The sequence below is a fragment of the Lingula anatina genome, chromosome 1 (assembly GCF_051362555.1).
Source record: "Lingula anatina isolate TDL-2025a chromosome 1, LinAna3.0, whole genome shotgun sequence".
Lineage (NCBI taxonomy): Eukaryota > Metazoa > Brachiopoda > Lingulata > Lingulida > Lingulidae > Lingula > Lingula anatina.
Genome location: NC_141767.1, coordinates 3,164,561 through 3,177,860, shown reverse-complemented (window position 1 = coordinate 3,177,860; position 13,300 = coordinate 3,164,561). Strand labels below are relative to the sequence as shown.

The following is a 13,300-nucleotide window of genomic DNA, read 5'->3' as shown; positions in this document are numbered from 1 at the left end:
ATATGCTTTGAAATCTCTGAAACCATACACAAAGATTGGACAAGCGCAAATTCATTGTCTAAAATTAGCAAATTAGCAGTAAATTGTATTATTTCCGTCAGGTGACTCGACTTACCAGTGCTTAGACCGGAAATGAAAAATGTTTTCATGGCTCCTCTTGAGGTCTCGTATTTTCACGCCCATGTTTATGTAGCCACCTCTCGGTGGTTGTTACGTTGCTATGTTTGGCGTCATTGGAGACACTATTATTTCCCGTAAATAGATACACGTGTGTTTTTATTGGCATTAAATGAACAGAAGCTTCAGGTTGCAGGAGATCATACACAGACCAGAGATAAAGCGTGTATGATTTAAAAATGGAAACAGAAAAAGATGCTAGACAAGGAAATGAGCAAACAACCGGGAAATCAGGCAAAGGAATTATTATAGCAGCCAGAGAGAGAGGTGAGTTTTGCAAGATTATATTGAATAATACATTTGACGTTTTAACAAAGGATGTATCTCAATTCTGATTATTATTTTTATTATTATTATTATAGGTGTGACAAGAAAATGTTAATTACTGTATAGTTCACTGCTGTTGTATGGTACTGGTACTTGCTTTTTTTAAAAAAAGAATGGACTTATTTTATCCACATATCATTTTCATTTTACAAGGACCTGGACCAGGACGGTATGGCCTTCCCTCTACATTGGGATACATAGACCATGATTTTACAAAGCATATGAAACCTGCACACTCCTTTGGACAAAGGCTTGGTAGTTTGAGTAAGTGTCATTCATATAATAAACTGATCCATTTACCTGTGTGACATACCGGTATAAATTATTATTATTATTCTTGCAAATTAAAATTATAATTCTTGTTTTGTTTAGAGATGCATGTCATTTTAATAAAAAAACTATCATCTGCCTATCTATCCATGGCTTGGCAAACAGTTGTTTATACATTAGTATAAGTCGATCACCTTAATTTACAAAAAATCATCATATGTGCCATAAACCACAGGCTGACTTAAAGGAACTTGGATTTTTTAACATATTATTTTACTGCACGCTTTCACATTATGCAATACTTAAAAAATGGCCAGTTTCATGTTTGCTGATATTCACAAAAACTATCAAACTATAACTGACTCCATGACATATGCATTATTTTTTCATTGTTTTCTTTCAGTGGCAAAAGACTGCAGTCCTGGACCTGCCCACTTCATTGATCCAAGACACACACGGCACGGGAAAGATGGCACTCCATCATACTCCATGCTAGCCAGGCCAAAAGATCCAAGTAAGTCAATTAAATGTTTACAATATAACTGTCACAGTGGCTTAAATTTTTCAAATAAAAACTGACAGTTTTGTTGGATGTGCTTAAGTTTATTATATCTGAAGACACATGATCAAAGTCTTTCTCAAGGCCTGACACACGAACAACTCATCTCTTGCATACAACCAAAAGAGACTTCAGACCAAACACGAATGAACCCTAACACAAATCAATCGACCATCACTAAAGCACTTCCCATTACATATTATTGCTCTGTTTTTAGTATTACATACCAAAATAATGTCCTAGATACTAGCACAATTTCATAAAAGGAGTACTATTTTATAAATATATATATATATATATATATATATATATATATATATATATATATATATATATATATATATATATATATATATACACACACACACAATTCATCTTGCTAATGACCCTTGTCACATTGAAATAGGCCATGAATATATGAACCCCTTTTATAATAATTTTGATCACTATAAAAACAACATTTTAAGCATTGCTGTTTTTTTAAGATAGAAAATATTTTCATTGGCAATCCTTCTGTTTTTCAGATTTTTTCAAAACCCCAGGCCCAGGACGGTATGAAAATGAAAAAGCTCATCCACAAGGAGAAAAGCATGCTCCAGTTTACTCAATGGGTGCCCGTACACGCTTCAGAAAAAGTGACAAGAACCCTGCTTCCAATGTATACTCTCTTCCTCAACTCATTGGCCCTGCTCAACCAAACAAGAGGTCATATCCAAGTTATTCCATGACAGCAAGAAGGAATGTTGGCCATTTTGCTGAGGACTTATCAAAAACCCCTGGCCCTGGACGTTATGACGCTCTCAATCCAAACACCTGGAGAAACAAAGCTCCAATCTATGGACTCCAGTCTCGCCACTATATGCCAGGTGATACTACAGTTAAACCAGGACCAGGTGCTCATCGGCCTGAGCGTGTCACTGTACACAAACCAACACCTCCCAAACACTCTCTGGGTGTTAGGCACTCGGAGTTCGTATGTCCTCTCATCGTGCCATGTTCTGATTAGTTATTCTCCAAGTGTGTTCACATCTCATCTATGCATCTCCTTTGTTGAAGCGGTATGTCTTTCAAGAACTTGTTTATGGTGCACTTGCCACTATTTTGTTAGTAGTATAGTAAGTGATATTGGAGGTAAAGACAATCATCAGTATTCGTAATTTTTTCCTATGATGGAACTCTCATTGCTCAACTTTTGTTTATGTCCTGTGATATACAATCATATTGATGCATATTTCACAATAATTGTACATTTTTGTTGCTCAATCATGGAAAGTATTATCCAAACAGTTTGCATTTTTAAAATATTGTCTACAAGAAACATAAAGTGAAAATGAAATAAATATCAATCGTAACAAGTCAAACAATTTTATCAGTTATTATTTTAGAAATTTATTGACAAATGTAGTATGATAAATTATAAAACAATGATGATAAATGAGTATGTCTATTCCCTGCATTTCCTGAATTTAATAGCAACTTCCAATCTGGACCCCCCCCCCCCCTCTCCCCCAATGCAAACAAATCCTAGTCACCAGTTTATAAACAGAATATATGGTGAAGTAAAAAGAAAAAGCTTTTCTTTGGAAAATATATCCCCCCCTCCCCATCTCCAATATGAAAGGATTCATTTTACATTAAATTGATATCCTGAGGAAATATACTACTAAGCTCTGCTGGAGTGATATTTGAAACATTCTTGGTATTTTCTCAGAAAAGTGCATACATTTAATCAGAGTAAACTATACAGCTATAAATATAACAACAGTAAGTACTGTAACTATCTACTACTGACACTACAATGTTCTAAAACAGATTTAATAACAAACAAATGCCAGATAATGCATACCTTCCCTGAAGGTAAATCTGAACTTTTGGCAGAGTGGATCATAGTAACATTCGAGTAACATGCTAGTCATAACTAACTGCATGTTATTACAAGAAACCATTCCCTGTTAATTTTCTGACATCCCCAGTATTTCCTTTCACACATTTTAGCACAATCAACGCACAATTGCACATTCTTCAACCAATCTTCTGTTAACAACTCCAGAGATGTTAATTGGGGCTGAATACTCTTTTTTTTTCCTAGTCAATCATCCATGTGTTGTTCAGTCGTATTCAGCATCAAATGGGGGATTTGTGGTTTCTTTCAGTGTCATTGCATTAATTTTTTTGTTGCATTACAGTGTAGTTAACAAACTCGGTAGTCTGTGAACACAGATGGTGTATATATTTGTGAAGTCATTAACACTGCAGTCAATGTCACTGTTCAACTCATACACAATTAATATACTTCCTAGTTTTTTCAGTCTTTTTATCCACCATAATATACACATCAACAGTTCTGTTGTTTGCTCTCTTGCAATGGTTTCTGTACTGGTCGCCGGAATAGTAAAATGTGTTGCTCTGGAAAGTAAAATTTTCCAAAATAAATGTATACCATATATGATACAATCATAAAAAATCAAGTATACAATAATAGTCCCTATAATTCACACCTGTCAATAGTCTTATCATAAGTAATTAAACATTAACTTTCAAGTTAATAATGATGTACATCATAGAAGGGCTAGGGCATTTTTTATAACCTTGAAAGCTAAGAAATAACATCAGGTTATAAGAGTTTGGCACAAACCCCACCCTACAATCCTGGCCCAGGGCATGCCAAACTATTTTTAGGTACTATAAGTAATTTTCACAATCTACTTGCCCCACTCCAAATATTAAAAAGGTGGTGGGTGGGGAATCAATAATCAAAAGGCATAAAATCTTAAAGAAAAAAAAAAGATGCTGTTTTGATCAGATTTTCTTGAGGGCACCATTAGCAAGTCACTTGTGTTTTCAGGCAAGTACAATTTAAATCCTAGTTGCCTGATTACAGATATCACTTGCACTTGGCAAGTAACGCCGATGGTCATGTATAGCCCTGTGCCCTAAAAAATTACCTGGTTCATGCATCATATAGTGCACCCATCCCTGGCTTTGCTGTACTCCTAGACCTCTCCACTCAGCCTCCGACATCAGATGGGTCTTTGGAACAAGCTTTGCAATATCACGTGGTAGCATAACATGCCTACAATTTAAAGGAACACAGTTTTATCACAAATAAATAGTAATTTAAGGAAGAGCACATATTCTAATTTACTCATATTTTATACATTTAAATTCTTATGACTGTTGCAGAAGTAAAGCAAACTTAAGACGTTTTACATCTATGCAATATATTAACTTGTATCAATATATTATTGATAAAAAAACATTGATTTATTGGTACTTTTGTAGCATTTCTTCCTATCTAGTTCAAGACTATCTGATTTTCAATGTATTTTATGATATTTAAAATCCATCTATATTTTTGATCAATTAATATCTCTGCTATGCTAATAAATTACTTTGGAAATTTGCTAATTTTGGATGTTTTTTAGTACACTTTCAATTTCTTTGAATTTTAATTTCAACTCTGTTTTGACACCAATTTCATACTATTTGAATGGGCTTGGGGTTTCTATCAAAACCATCTCATCCATTGTATTTATTTTATTTTTTTAATTTTTTTTTTTTTTTGGATGCCTAAAGTCATGGTGTGTCACTTAATAAATTATCTCAGACAAAAAGTGAAGGTGATTCTCAAAGACTAACAGAGTGGGGGGTTATACTGCAAAAGTACCAATACACTTGCCTGCACTACACAGAATGCCAATAAAAATGGCCAAATAAAAATTCAAGCATGCATGTTGTTAGACAAAAAGTAATTATTATGGGAACAGAAAATACTGTTGAATCCGAATTAGACTTATGTGTTTATTCATTAAACGGGATTTTTGGATAGCAGAATCATTTGCCCTGCCAAACCCGTTTACTCTTTGGCATTTGATTATTGAATAAAACATGCCCCTTTAAATTTACACTTACAGAATTAAAATCATTCAATGAAATTCATCCATTTCCACTCTGAGTTGAAAAAAAAAGCCCTTACCTGTACTCGTATTCGTCATCATAATACTTATCAGAGTAATAAATTTGTTTGGTAGACATTTTAAAGATATAATGTTGAAAAACCGTACTGGATTAGTCGGCAGAGATCCGATAGTCTGCTGTCTCCAGATTTGAATGAGGTGCCTCTTTTTCACGTGACATTCTCCTTGAATTGTGATTGGTCAATATACGACTTTCTTTAAAGTCAAGAATACTAAAATCAAAGGAAAAACAGAAGTGCACTAGAGAATACTTATTAAGTATTACAAAGTTCAATATATTTTTTTCTAATTTTACTATGCTACATACATAATTTGAATTTATGAAGTGAAATATTCAACAGGAAGTATCACTATGCGCTTGCGCATAAGAGGGATACAGAAAATACTTCCTGCTTTACGAACTCGGGGCACCTTTCTAAGGTATGTCTCATAATATCAGGTGTTAATAATATTGAAGGGTGTGGTATTTTTGTTAAGCTATTCATGAGTGCTTTAATATTGGTCTCAGGTCATTAGATTCCATTTCTAATGTCTCCAACTATCAATACTTTCACAGTCTTTTTACACATTGTTTGGTTGAATAGGAGTTATTCACGGAGTTTTTCTTTTGACGTGACTTCCCGCTACAAGATTAGTGTCTGTGTCATTATCGAATTATGAATCATGTAAGGGGAGCGATAAAATTGAAAAGTTATTATTTTTTCGTATAGAGATTGACTGCATTAAAGGTAGGTTTACTTAGATTTTCTGATTGAATATATGATTCCTTGAATTTTCATTAACGTAGAAAATTTGCATACATATACATTAAAAACACTGTAGAACGTGATACACCATGGGGCGGCTCTATGCTACAGCGTCGTTCTGTGGCTCTCTATACATAATCTTATCAAACTGCAGAAAAATGATATTCTCAGTACAAAGACTTACACCTTGGAGTTTCTTAGCAAACATGTCATTGATTTTTGCCAAGTTTTCCACTCATTTCTTTCTTTTTAAATTCTCTATTCATGCATTAGTTACCAAGGACTTTTTAAACTCTAAAATATGTTGACTCTTTCTGGCTTTGGTAGAATAAGAATTTATCACAGACACTGATGTTTAGAGATTGTTTGTGAATTAAGCTTGTAAAATGTTGGTAAAATCTCACAGCTTCTATCTCCATTTATGTACAGAAATTTTCGTAACCTGAGGCATGACAACCTGAGTTTTCACTAGTTGTGTAATCTTCATACTCTACAATATCATGATTTATGGGGGTTAAAGATAAGGATTTCACTTTGAGAATCCTAAAACCCCAGGAAATATATAAGCTATAAACATGTTTCAAACCTTTCCATTCTAATACATGAATATAAATTACCATGTTATACAATATAATATTTAAAAATTGTCTCATTGGCAATCCAGGTCATAATTTATTAAATGATTTATAAATGTAAAGAAACTCAATTCATGAATCCCTGTTTTATTACTTTTTAAAATGTTTTTATTTAGAAAATGGACAAGCTATTAAAGAAAGGCAAGCCTCCACAAGGTAGTGATTGGTCCAAAACAGGCACATTTATAAACAAACCAACAAAAGGATGGCTTCATCCTGATGATCAACTGTCTCCTGAAGCTGGTGTTTGTTATGGTCTCAGGGTAAGTGTGTTATGTCTAGAGGTAAGTTTTATGACCTCATGTTAAGTGAGTTATAGGCTCACGGTTGGGTAAGTGTGTTAGCTGTGCCATTGCAATGGGTGTTTGCATGTGAATGTGCCATGTGATCAATTGTGACATTGAATTTATTGTGATATTTAATGAAATACAATAAGACAAATTTGTTGTTTAAAAGGTAACTTCAGTAAAAATCAAACTTTATGCCTGCAGAAATGCTTTTATATTAAAATTAGTTGATACCCCATTTCAGATATTGGGTAGATGAAAATATTTTAGGGATTGGAAATGTTATGATAGTACTGTTCACACCTTGAATGAAAAAAATAACTAATATACTGTGCAAATGTTTTTCCAGTATGTGGGGTGTATGGAAGTAAGGCAGTCGATGAGGACACTGGACTTTGAAACAAGAACTGCTGTTGCAAAGTATGTTTATCGTGTTCTATAAAAATAAGTCTATGATATATTTTGGGTATTCATTAATCTATTAATAGATGGTGCTATGACATGTTGTGATAAAGGGTTATCAAAGATAATGGATTGAACAAAATATTTTATGAAAATGTATGGTTTTGAGTACTTTACATGAGTTGTTTAACTTTCAAAGTATGTTTATATCCAAAGGGCTTTTGACTGTGTAGAAATATGATATAAAATTTATATTCGTGGCATCTTTGATGAACTCGAATTCACTCTCTATTACTCTGTGACATTTCCAACATAAATATACCACATAAATATACATTGATAAGGACCAGTATTTTCACTGGATACATGCCAAGTTGTCAGTTACGTTCATTTCTTTAATTAAAAATTTAATTCAAAGGTTATTGTTTAGGAAGATTTTGAGTTCCTGGCTTTCTGCATAAGATACCATATTGACACATGGAATGACAGTATGATGTTTGAAAAGAAAAGTAAGAGTTTAAGACAGTGGAAGCCATTTAAGTTTTCCAATGATATTTTTCAGGGAGTCAATCAGTAGGGTGTGTGATGCTGCTGGATTGAAAACAGCTACAAAGAAGAAAAAGGTATTTTACAGAAAATGTTTAAAAGTTCAAAGAAAGAATGTTGTAACTTTCATTTTGATGAGCATCTATATTTTAAAACTTGTTTGGTTTACCCAAGTATATCAAAAGCGTTGGTTTGTGTCACAAAATATTATGATTCTGTTTGGTATTTCAGGACAAGAAATTAGTAAAAATATTAGGCGAGCATCCCAAGATGATATATGCAGGAACAAATGTGAACTTGACCATCACCACAGATGCCTTGACTCTGATGATTATGGACACAGGAGAGGTGCAGTGTATTATTACACCTTATCTATTGTCACTATTGACTCAACCAACTTAATATCTATTGTCACAGCAGACACAACATCAACCAACATAGTATCTATTAGCACAACAGGCACAATGTCTCTACCAATATGATCTCTTTTTTCACAAGAGACACAATGTCCCACCTAACACATTATCTTTTGTCACAGCAGACACAATGTCTCAACCATGTTATTGCATCTGTTGTGTTATTCTTACAACAGACAAAATGACACAACTATCATGATATATGTCATCACAACACACAATGTCCCACCCAACACAGTATCAAATTTAAAGCAATTTTTTTCAGATTCTCGTTCACCATGAAATGCCTGGGATATCTTTTGCCTCAGGAGGAGATCCAGTGAGTACTTTTCACATACAGAGCACTATCACATAATATAGTAATATCATTGTGTTACTCACTCTGGCAAATATAGAATTTTATACTGGAGCTTTTTGGTTAATCAGCTTTTTATGGATATATCTCTTGGTTTAAAGAGAGAAAGAGGGAGTGAAGGTGTGTGTATTTGTATGTAACTGCATCTTCAATTGTTAATTCAGTGAGTACCCAGTTATACTTAAAGTGTATGCATTATGTGTTTATAGGATACCATGGACTTTGTAGCTTATGTGGCCAAGGACTCTGTGAATGGGCGTGCCTGTCACATACTGGAGTGCGGGGGAGGTCTAGCACAGGATGTCATCACCACCATGGGACAGGCCTTCGAACTGAGATTTAAAGAGTTTCTCAGAAATCAGCCCAAGGCAATGAATCTCCCAGACAAGTATGTGTGTTTCTGCTTTAGCATTTGCCAGTATGTTCTTTTGCTCTTTGCACATTATCATTGAATGTTTTGTATATTTATTCCACTTACAGCCAAAACTTTCACATATTACACCATGATATGAAGGATAACTGTCACAGCTATTTAAAAAAAAGACATTCAATTGTATTTATTGTATAAAATACCAAAGATTTATTTTGAAGAATACCATGGGATTTCTTTGAATATAAAGAAACATTTACTGAACATAACATTAGTTAGTAATAACTCATGTCAGTCTGATGAAGGCCTACATCCATGTTGGCTGCAAGCCAACAGTATGAAATTATTTTCAACTTGTGTCAAATAATTATCATACATGAAACATGACATTATTCCTGTTTCTGTTTGTTTAAAGACTAGAGAGTCCAGTGTTCAGCAATGAGGAGTCAGCCTGGGGAGATGACCCGGACTATTACAATGACAGACCTGGAGCTGTAGCACCTGATCAGGCTCCACCCATACCACCTCTCCCAGTTTACTCTGCTCCCAAGTCCAACCAACCTGTAAGACTCAAGGACTTATTTATTTATTTATTTATTTATTTATTTATTTATTTATTTATTTACTTTGACATTAAAGTTTTGTTTGGCCTAGATGGTGTTGTAAAAAATTAAATTAAACATTTTGATATGGTATAATGTTATATCAAGTTTTACTTGAAGAACTAAAGTATGTTTGAGGAAAAGTTATGGATGAATTAATTATAACGAGTTTAACTTGATAAACTACAATAATTTTAAGGAACATTGTAAATGTTAATGATCATCATGTATTTCTCCGTTCATATAGGTAGATGAGAATGGTTATTCCTCTGTAAAGTTCAGAGATCCAGTGTACGACAATAAAGATGGTGCAATAGGTTTACTGGTGGATTTATCAGAGCCACAGAAAGAGGCATTTCAAGATGACTTTGAGGGTTTGTATGACAGTTGAAAAATAATACACTTTGTGTGCTGGATCATATCCAGTAAGTAATTAATGTCAAAGTGTTCATTAGTCCAACAACAAAGGTCAAGGTATGGTAGAAATGTTCTAATATATAGCCCTGGAATCCACCAGTTTTATGATTTTACAACCATTTTATCATTCGTTTTATGTTCAGCTGAGAGTGATCTGTCAATGGTTAAACCACCTGTAACATATGACAACCTGCCCAATGAACTGGCAGAGATGGAAGCCAAGGGGGCTGTAGGGGGCGGCGTCTATGATAATCACGGTGCTACAAGTGGGGCTAGTAAGGATCTGGACCCATTTGACATGAGTGAGTATACCATTGGGAACTGCTACAGTAATTATTGCCTGTTGCTGTAGGCATGGCGTATGAATATAAAAGATCAGTGACAAATATTCATGTATTAAGCCTGGCTTAGTTTGGTGAATAGAGAGTTATGTAATAAAATGATATTGCTCAGACATGAAAACAGTTAAGAGGACCATGTAAGCTGTTTTAGAAATGTAACATTATGTGAAGCTTTGTTTAAGAAAAACTGCGGTACCCACCAAAAAAAAGTGTTTGAAAAGGCTCTCTTGGTAAACTGTCTTTTATACTTTGATCTAAGACCCGTATTGCCCACTGTCATTTAATACGTTAAATAGTAAATTGAAATCTCCATATGAAAACAAGTTCAAAAGGAAAGTTGCAAAGAAGATAGTAAATGCAATCTTTTTTTCAGAACCATTTAAAAGCAGCTTAAGTGGTGAACAAACTGGAGCAGCTTCAGGCTCCCCTGGTGACATAACACCCAAAAATGAGGAATGGTTCCATGGTGCACTCACAAGACAACAGGTGGGATACTACTGGGATACTTCTAACATTGCAAAATGGTGGTACATTCAATTATGATGGCCTGATATTGTACTTTGACAGTGAAAAACTCAAAAATAATTTGTGAAGATTTTTTAAAAATATTTTGCCTGCAGTCTTCAGATATAAGCCTTTTATGTCATACTTAAAGAAAAAAAAAACACTTCTGTTTCAGGCTGAAGAAAAACTGAAAAAAGATGGTGATTTTTTGGTGCGTGAGAGTAAAAACAGTCCCGGTCAGTACATACTAAGCGGGATGAGGAGTGGCCACTTCAAACATCTGATGTTAGTGGATCCCAATGGAGTGGTATGTAGGAAATTATGTTATAATGCTGAAAAATAAATTTTCCTATACACCTCTCTACTTATTCAAACTTCAGTACTAACTAGAAAAGCTCACAGAGAATGCAGACCTTTACCAAAGTAGCTCAATTCTCATTGTTTCTAAGGAAATACCAGATCATCAAAATGTAATAGGTTCCATTTAAACCCATTTCTGACCGTTCTGAAAATTTAATAAAAATCTGTCAATAATTTATTGAGTTAGGCTCTTAAATTAACAAACCAACAAAGCCAGAAACAAATCTCCTTGTCAGTGATATTTTTATTTATGAATATGCTGTCACTTCTGTTACAGAACTAAATGTGTTCATTTTATCCAATGTAATGGTTTAACTATTTATTTTTTTAGGTGAGAACTCGCGACCGCACATTTGATAGTATCAGTCACCTGGTGAACTATCACATGACCAACAAGCTGCCTATCATGTCGCAGGAGAGTGAACTGTTACTGAAAAGACCAGTCGTTTCATTGGGATGATACGAACAAGTTGACATAAACAGCTTCAGCATTCATCATCGTCCACCACCATTGTGCTCATACTTTCTTATTCATGTTTTACGGTCCTATATTTGTCTGTTTCTTTGTGATCAAAATACACAGGAGGATTTCAGCCTGAGAGTTGTCTACTTGGGTGCTGTTATGTGATGGGTTAATGTGATTAGGGTGCCATTTGTTTCAGTAACATCTGTATATGTATACTGTGGAAGTGGGTCATTAGATTATGTCTTATGAGTACTCGTGTGTACTGCACTGATGTAGTAAAAGACTTTACTTGATGTTTCGTGCTGCTTATTGAATCTTGTGTACGCTTTTATTCATAAATATTTGATGGTGCTAGTTTAGCCATAGCACTGTCTCAGTATGTCATGTACTGGTATTTTGACTCTTTTTTTTTATCTGTTTTAATGTCACATGGAGAACAAAGCTAGGATAACTGTATTGTAAAGAAAAAAATACTTCAGTTCAGTTTATGTTTGTGTGAGAAGTCATTTACGTTAAGTTATCATGTAATCACAATTAGTTAATGGGTAAAATGGGTAAACAATTTAAATACCTGGGTATCATCTACAGTAGGAGATACACATAGGAGAAAGTTAGGCAATATATTCTAGGGGCAGGTGACTGTACTGCATTAATAAGAAAGGGTTTTATTCTAGTTTTTACGTGTATATATAAATATACATTTGTGAATGGATGAGATCCTGTATTTTGATGATAATTGACTAGGTAAGGCACGTTATGCCACCACTTCTGAAATAATTAGAAGTCCCCAACAGAAGAGCATTATTTTATTATTATTTTTTAATGTATGCATAAAATGTGCTTATATTAGATTCTGTAGAGGGCTTTTTTAATGCCATTGACAGTGCTTATTATTTTTGACAGGACTGTTTGCATTATTGTTTTTTTTTACTTGAAAAAACTATCCTCACAAATATTTCTATGATGTAGAAAACTTTATAAGAACTATTTTGCTAATACACTTCTTCTTGGTGCTGTAAAATTTCTACTTCAATTATGCATTTTTACTCTTATAAGTTTTGATGAATCAACTTGTATGACTATGTTAACTGCAATGGCAGAGAGCATTTTTGGGTTGTTTATGTGATGCAATTTGTACAGGCACCTGTGCTGCAGGCAGCATTGTGGGCTTACAACTATTTTAAAGAAAGATGAAAATTGTTACATGACTATCATGTTTTCTATATGCATAAGTCCAGGATGTACTTAATGTAATGTAAGGTTGTGCAAAGACCGAATAGTAGTATTTGTTTTCATTTGTGTTATCTTCTTTAGATTCTCATTCATAGACTAATGAAATAGTAGCATAAATGTAGCAGACAACATTTTCTGTAGACTCTCTAGGTACATAGATGTTATAAACTACTGCATGTAATAAAGTTCAGTATTAAATTTACAGAATATTTTACCTTTTAAAAGATCTCTCATAATTAGGCATTCTACATTTAATAGACATTATGTAGAGAAAACTGAGAAAACCACCCTATTTATACAATTAAAATGC

At 33.9% G+C, this 13,300-nt stretch overlaps 3 protein-coding genes across 4 annotated transcripts; 2 read left to right on the top strand and 1 right to left on the bottom strand.

Moving 5' to 3' along the window:
* Window positions 1-205: 205 nt before the first annotated feature.
* Window positions 206-2,697, top strand: LOC106154760 (ciliary microtubule associated protein 1A). The gene is made up of 4 exons (XM_013529225.3): window positions 206-444; window positions 658-768; window positions 1,178-1,288; window positions 1,858-2,697. Exons 1-4 carry the CDS (start codon window positions 357-359, stop codon window positions 2,337-2,339), a joined length of 792 nt encoding a protein of 263 aa, XP_013384679.2. The 5' UTR covers window positions 206-356; the 3' UTR covers window positions 2,340-2,697.
* Window positions 2,698-3,384: 687 nt separating this feature from the next.
* Window positions 3,385-5,494, bottom strand: LOC106154761 (cyclin-dependent kinases regulatory subunit 1). The gene is made up of 3 exons (XM_013529226.2): window positions 5,310-5,494; window positions 4,279-4,406; window positions 3,385-3,739 (listed from the first exon to the last, which is right to left on the bottom strand). The coding sequence occupies exons 1-3, from the start codon at window positions 5,366-5,368 to the stop codon at window positions 3,669-3,671; spliced, it is 258 nt and encodes an 85-aa protein (XP_013384680.1). The 5' UTR covers window positions 5,369-5,494; the 3' UTR covers window positions 3,385-3,668.
* Window positions 5,495-5,596: 102 nt separating this feature from the next.
* On the top strand, window positions 5,597-13,197 carry LOC106154724 (SHC-transforming protein 1-like). Of its 2 annotated transcripts, none has more exons than XM_086999346.1 (13): window positions 5,597-5,730; window positions 6,808-6,954; window positions 7,328-7,398; window positions 7,943-8,003; window positions 8,158-8,274; window positions 8,608-8,661; window positions 8,907-9,085; window positions 9,483-9,630; window positions 9,917-10,043; window positions 10,230-10,388; window positions 10,801-10,913; window positions 11,107-11,238; window positions 11,623-13,197. In XM_086999346.1, exons 2-13 carry the CDS (start codon window positions 6,811-6,813, stop codon window positions 11,749-11,751), a joined length of 1,434 nt encoding a protein of 477 aa, XP_086855472.1. In that variant the 5' UTR covers window positions 5,597-5,730; window positions 6,808-6,810; the 3' UTR covers window positions 11,752-13,197. The 2 variants fall into 2 exon arrangements, with proteins under 2 accessions (XP_086855472.1, XP_086855473.1); XM_086999347.1 differs by lacking the exon at window positions 5,597-5,730 and adding an exon at window positions 5,813-6,038.
* Window positions 13,198-13,300: the final 103 nt, after the last annotated feature.

Bases quoted from the DNA above. Each gene is read 5' to 3' on its own strand.
- LOC106154724 (XM_086999346.1), top strand. From the start codon at position 6,811: ATGGACAAGCTATTAAAGAAAGGCAAGCCTCCACAAGGTAGTGATTGG. The intron at 6,955-7,327 runs GTAAGTGTGTTA...ATGTTTTTCCAG, and splicing joins GTGTTTGTTATGGTCTCAGG to TATGTGGGGTGTATGGAAGT. The intron at 9,086-9,482 runs GTATGTGTGTTT...GTTTGTTTAAAG, and splicing joins GCAATGAATCTCCCAGACAA to ACTAGAGAGTCCAGTGTTCA.
- LOC106154761 (XM_013529226.2), bottom strand. From the start codon at position 5,368: ATGTCTACCAAACAAATTTATTACTCTGATAAGTATTATGATGACGAA. The intron at 4,407-5,309 runs GTAAGGGCTTTT...TTTAAATTGTAG, and splicing joins GATGACGAATACGAGTACAG to GCATGTTATGCTACCACGTG. The intron at 3,740-4,278 runs GTAATTTTTTAG...TTTACTTTCCAG, and splicing joins CTATATGATGCATGAACCAG to AGCAACACATTTTACTATTC.
- LOC106154760 (XM_013529225.3), top strand. From the start codon at position 357: ATGGAAACAGAAAAAGATGCTAGACAAGGAAATGAGCAAACAACCGGG. The intron at 769-1,177 runs GTAAGTGTCATT...GTTTTCTTTCAG, and splicing joins ACAAAGGCTTGGTAGTTTGA to TGGCAAAAGACTGCAGTCCT. The intron at 1,289-1,857 runs GTAAGTCAATTA...TCTGTTTTTCAG, and splicing joins AGCCAGGCCAAAAGATCCAA to ATTTTTTCAAAACCCCAGGC.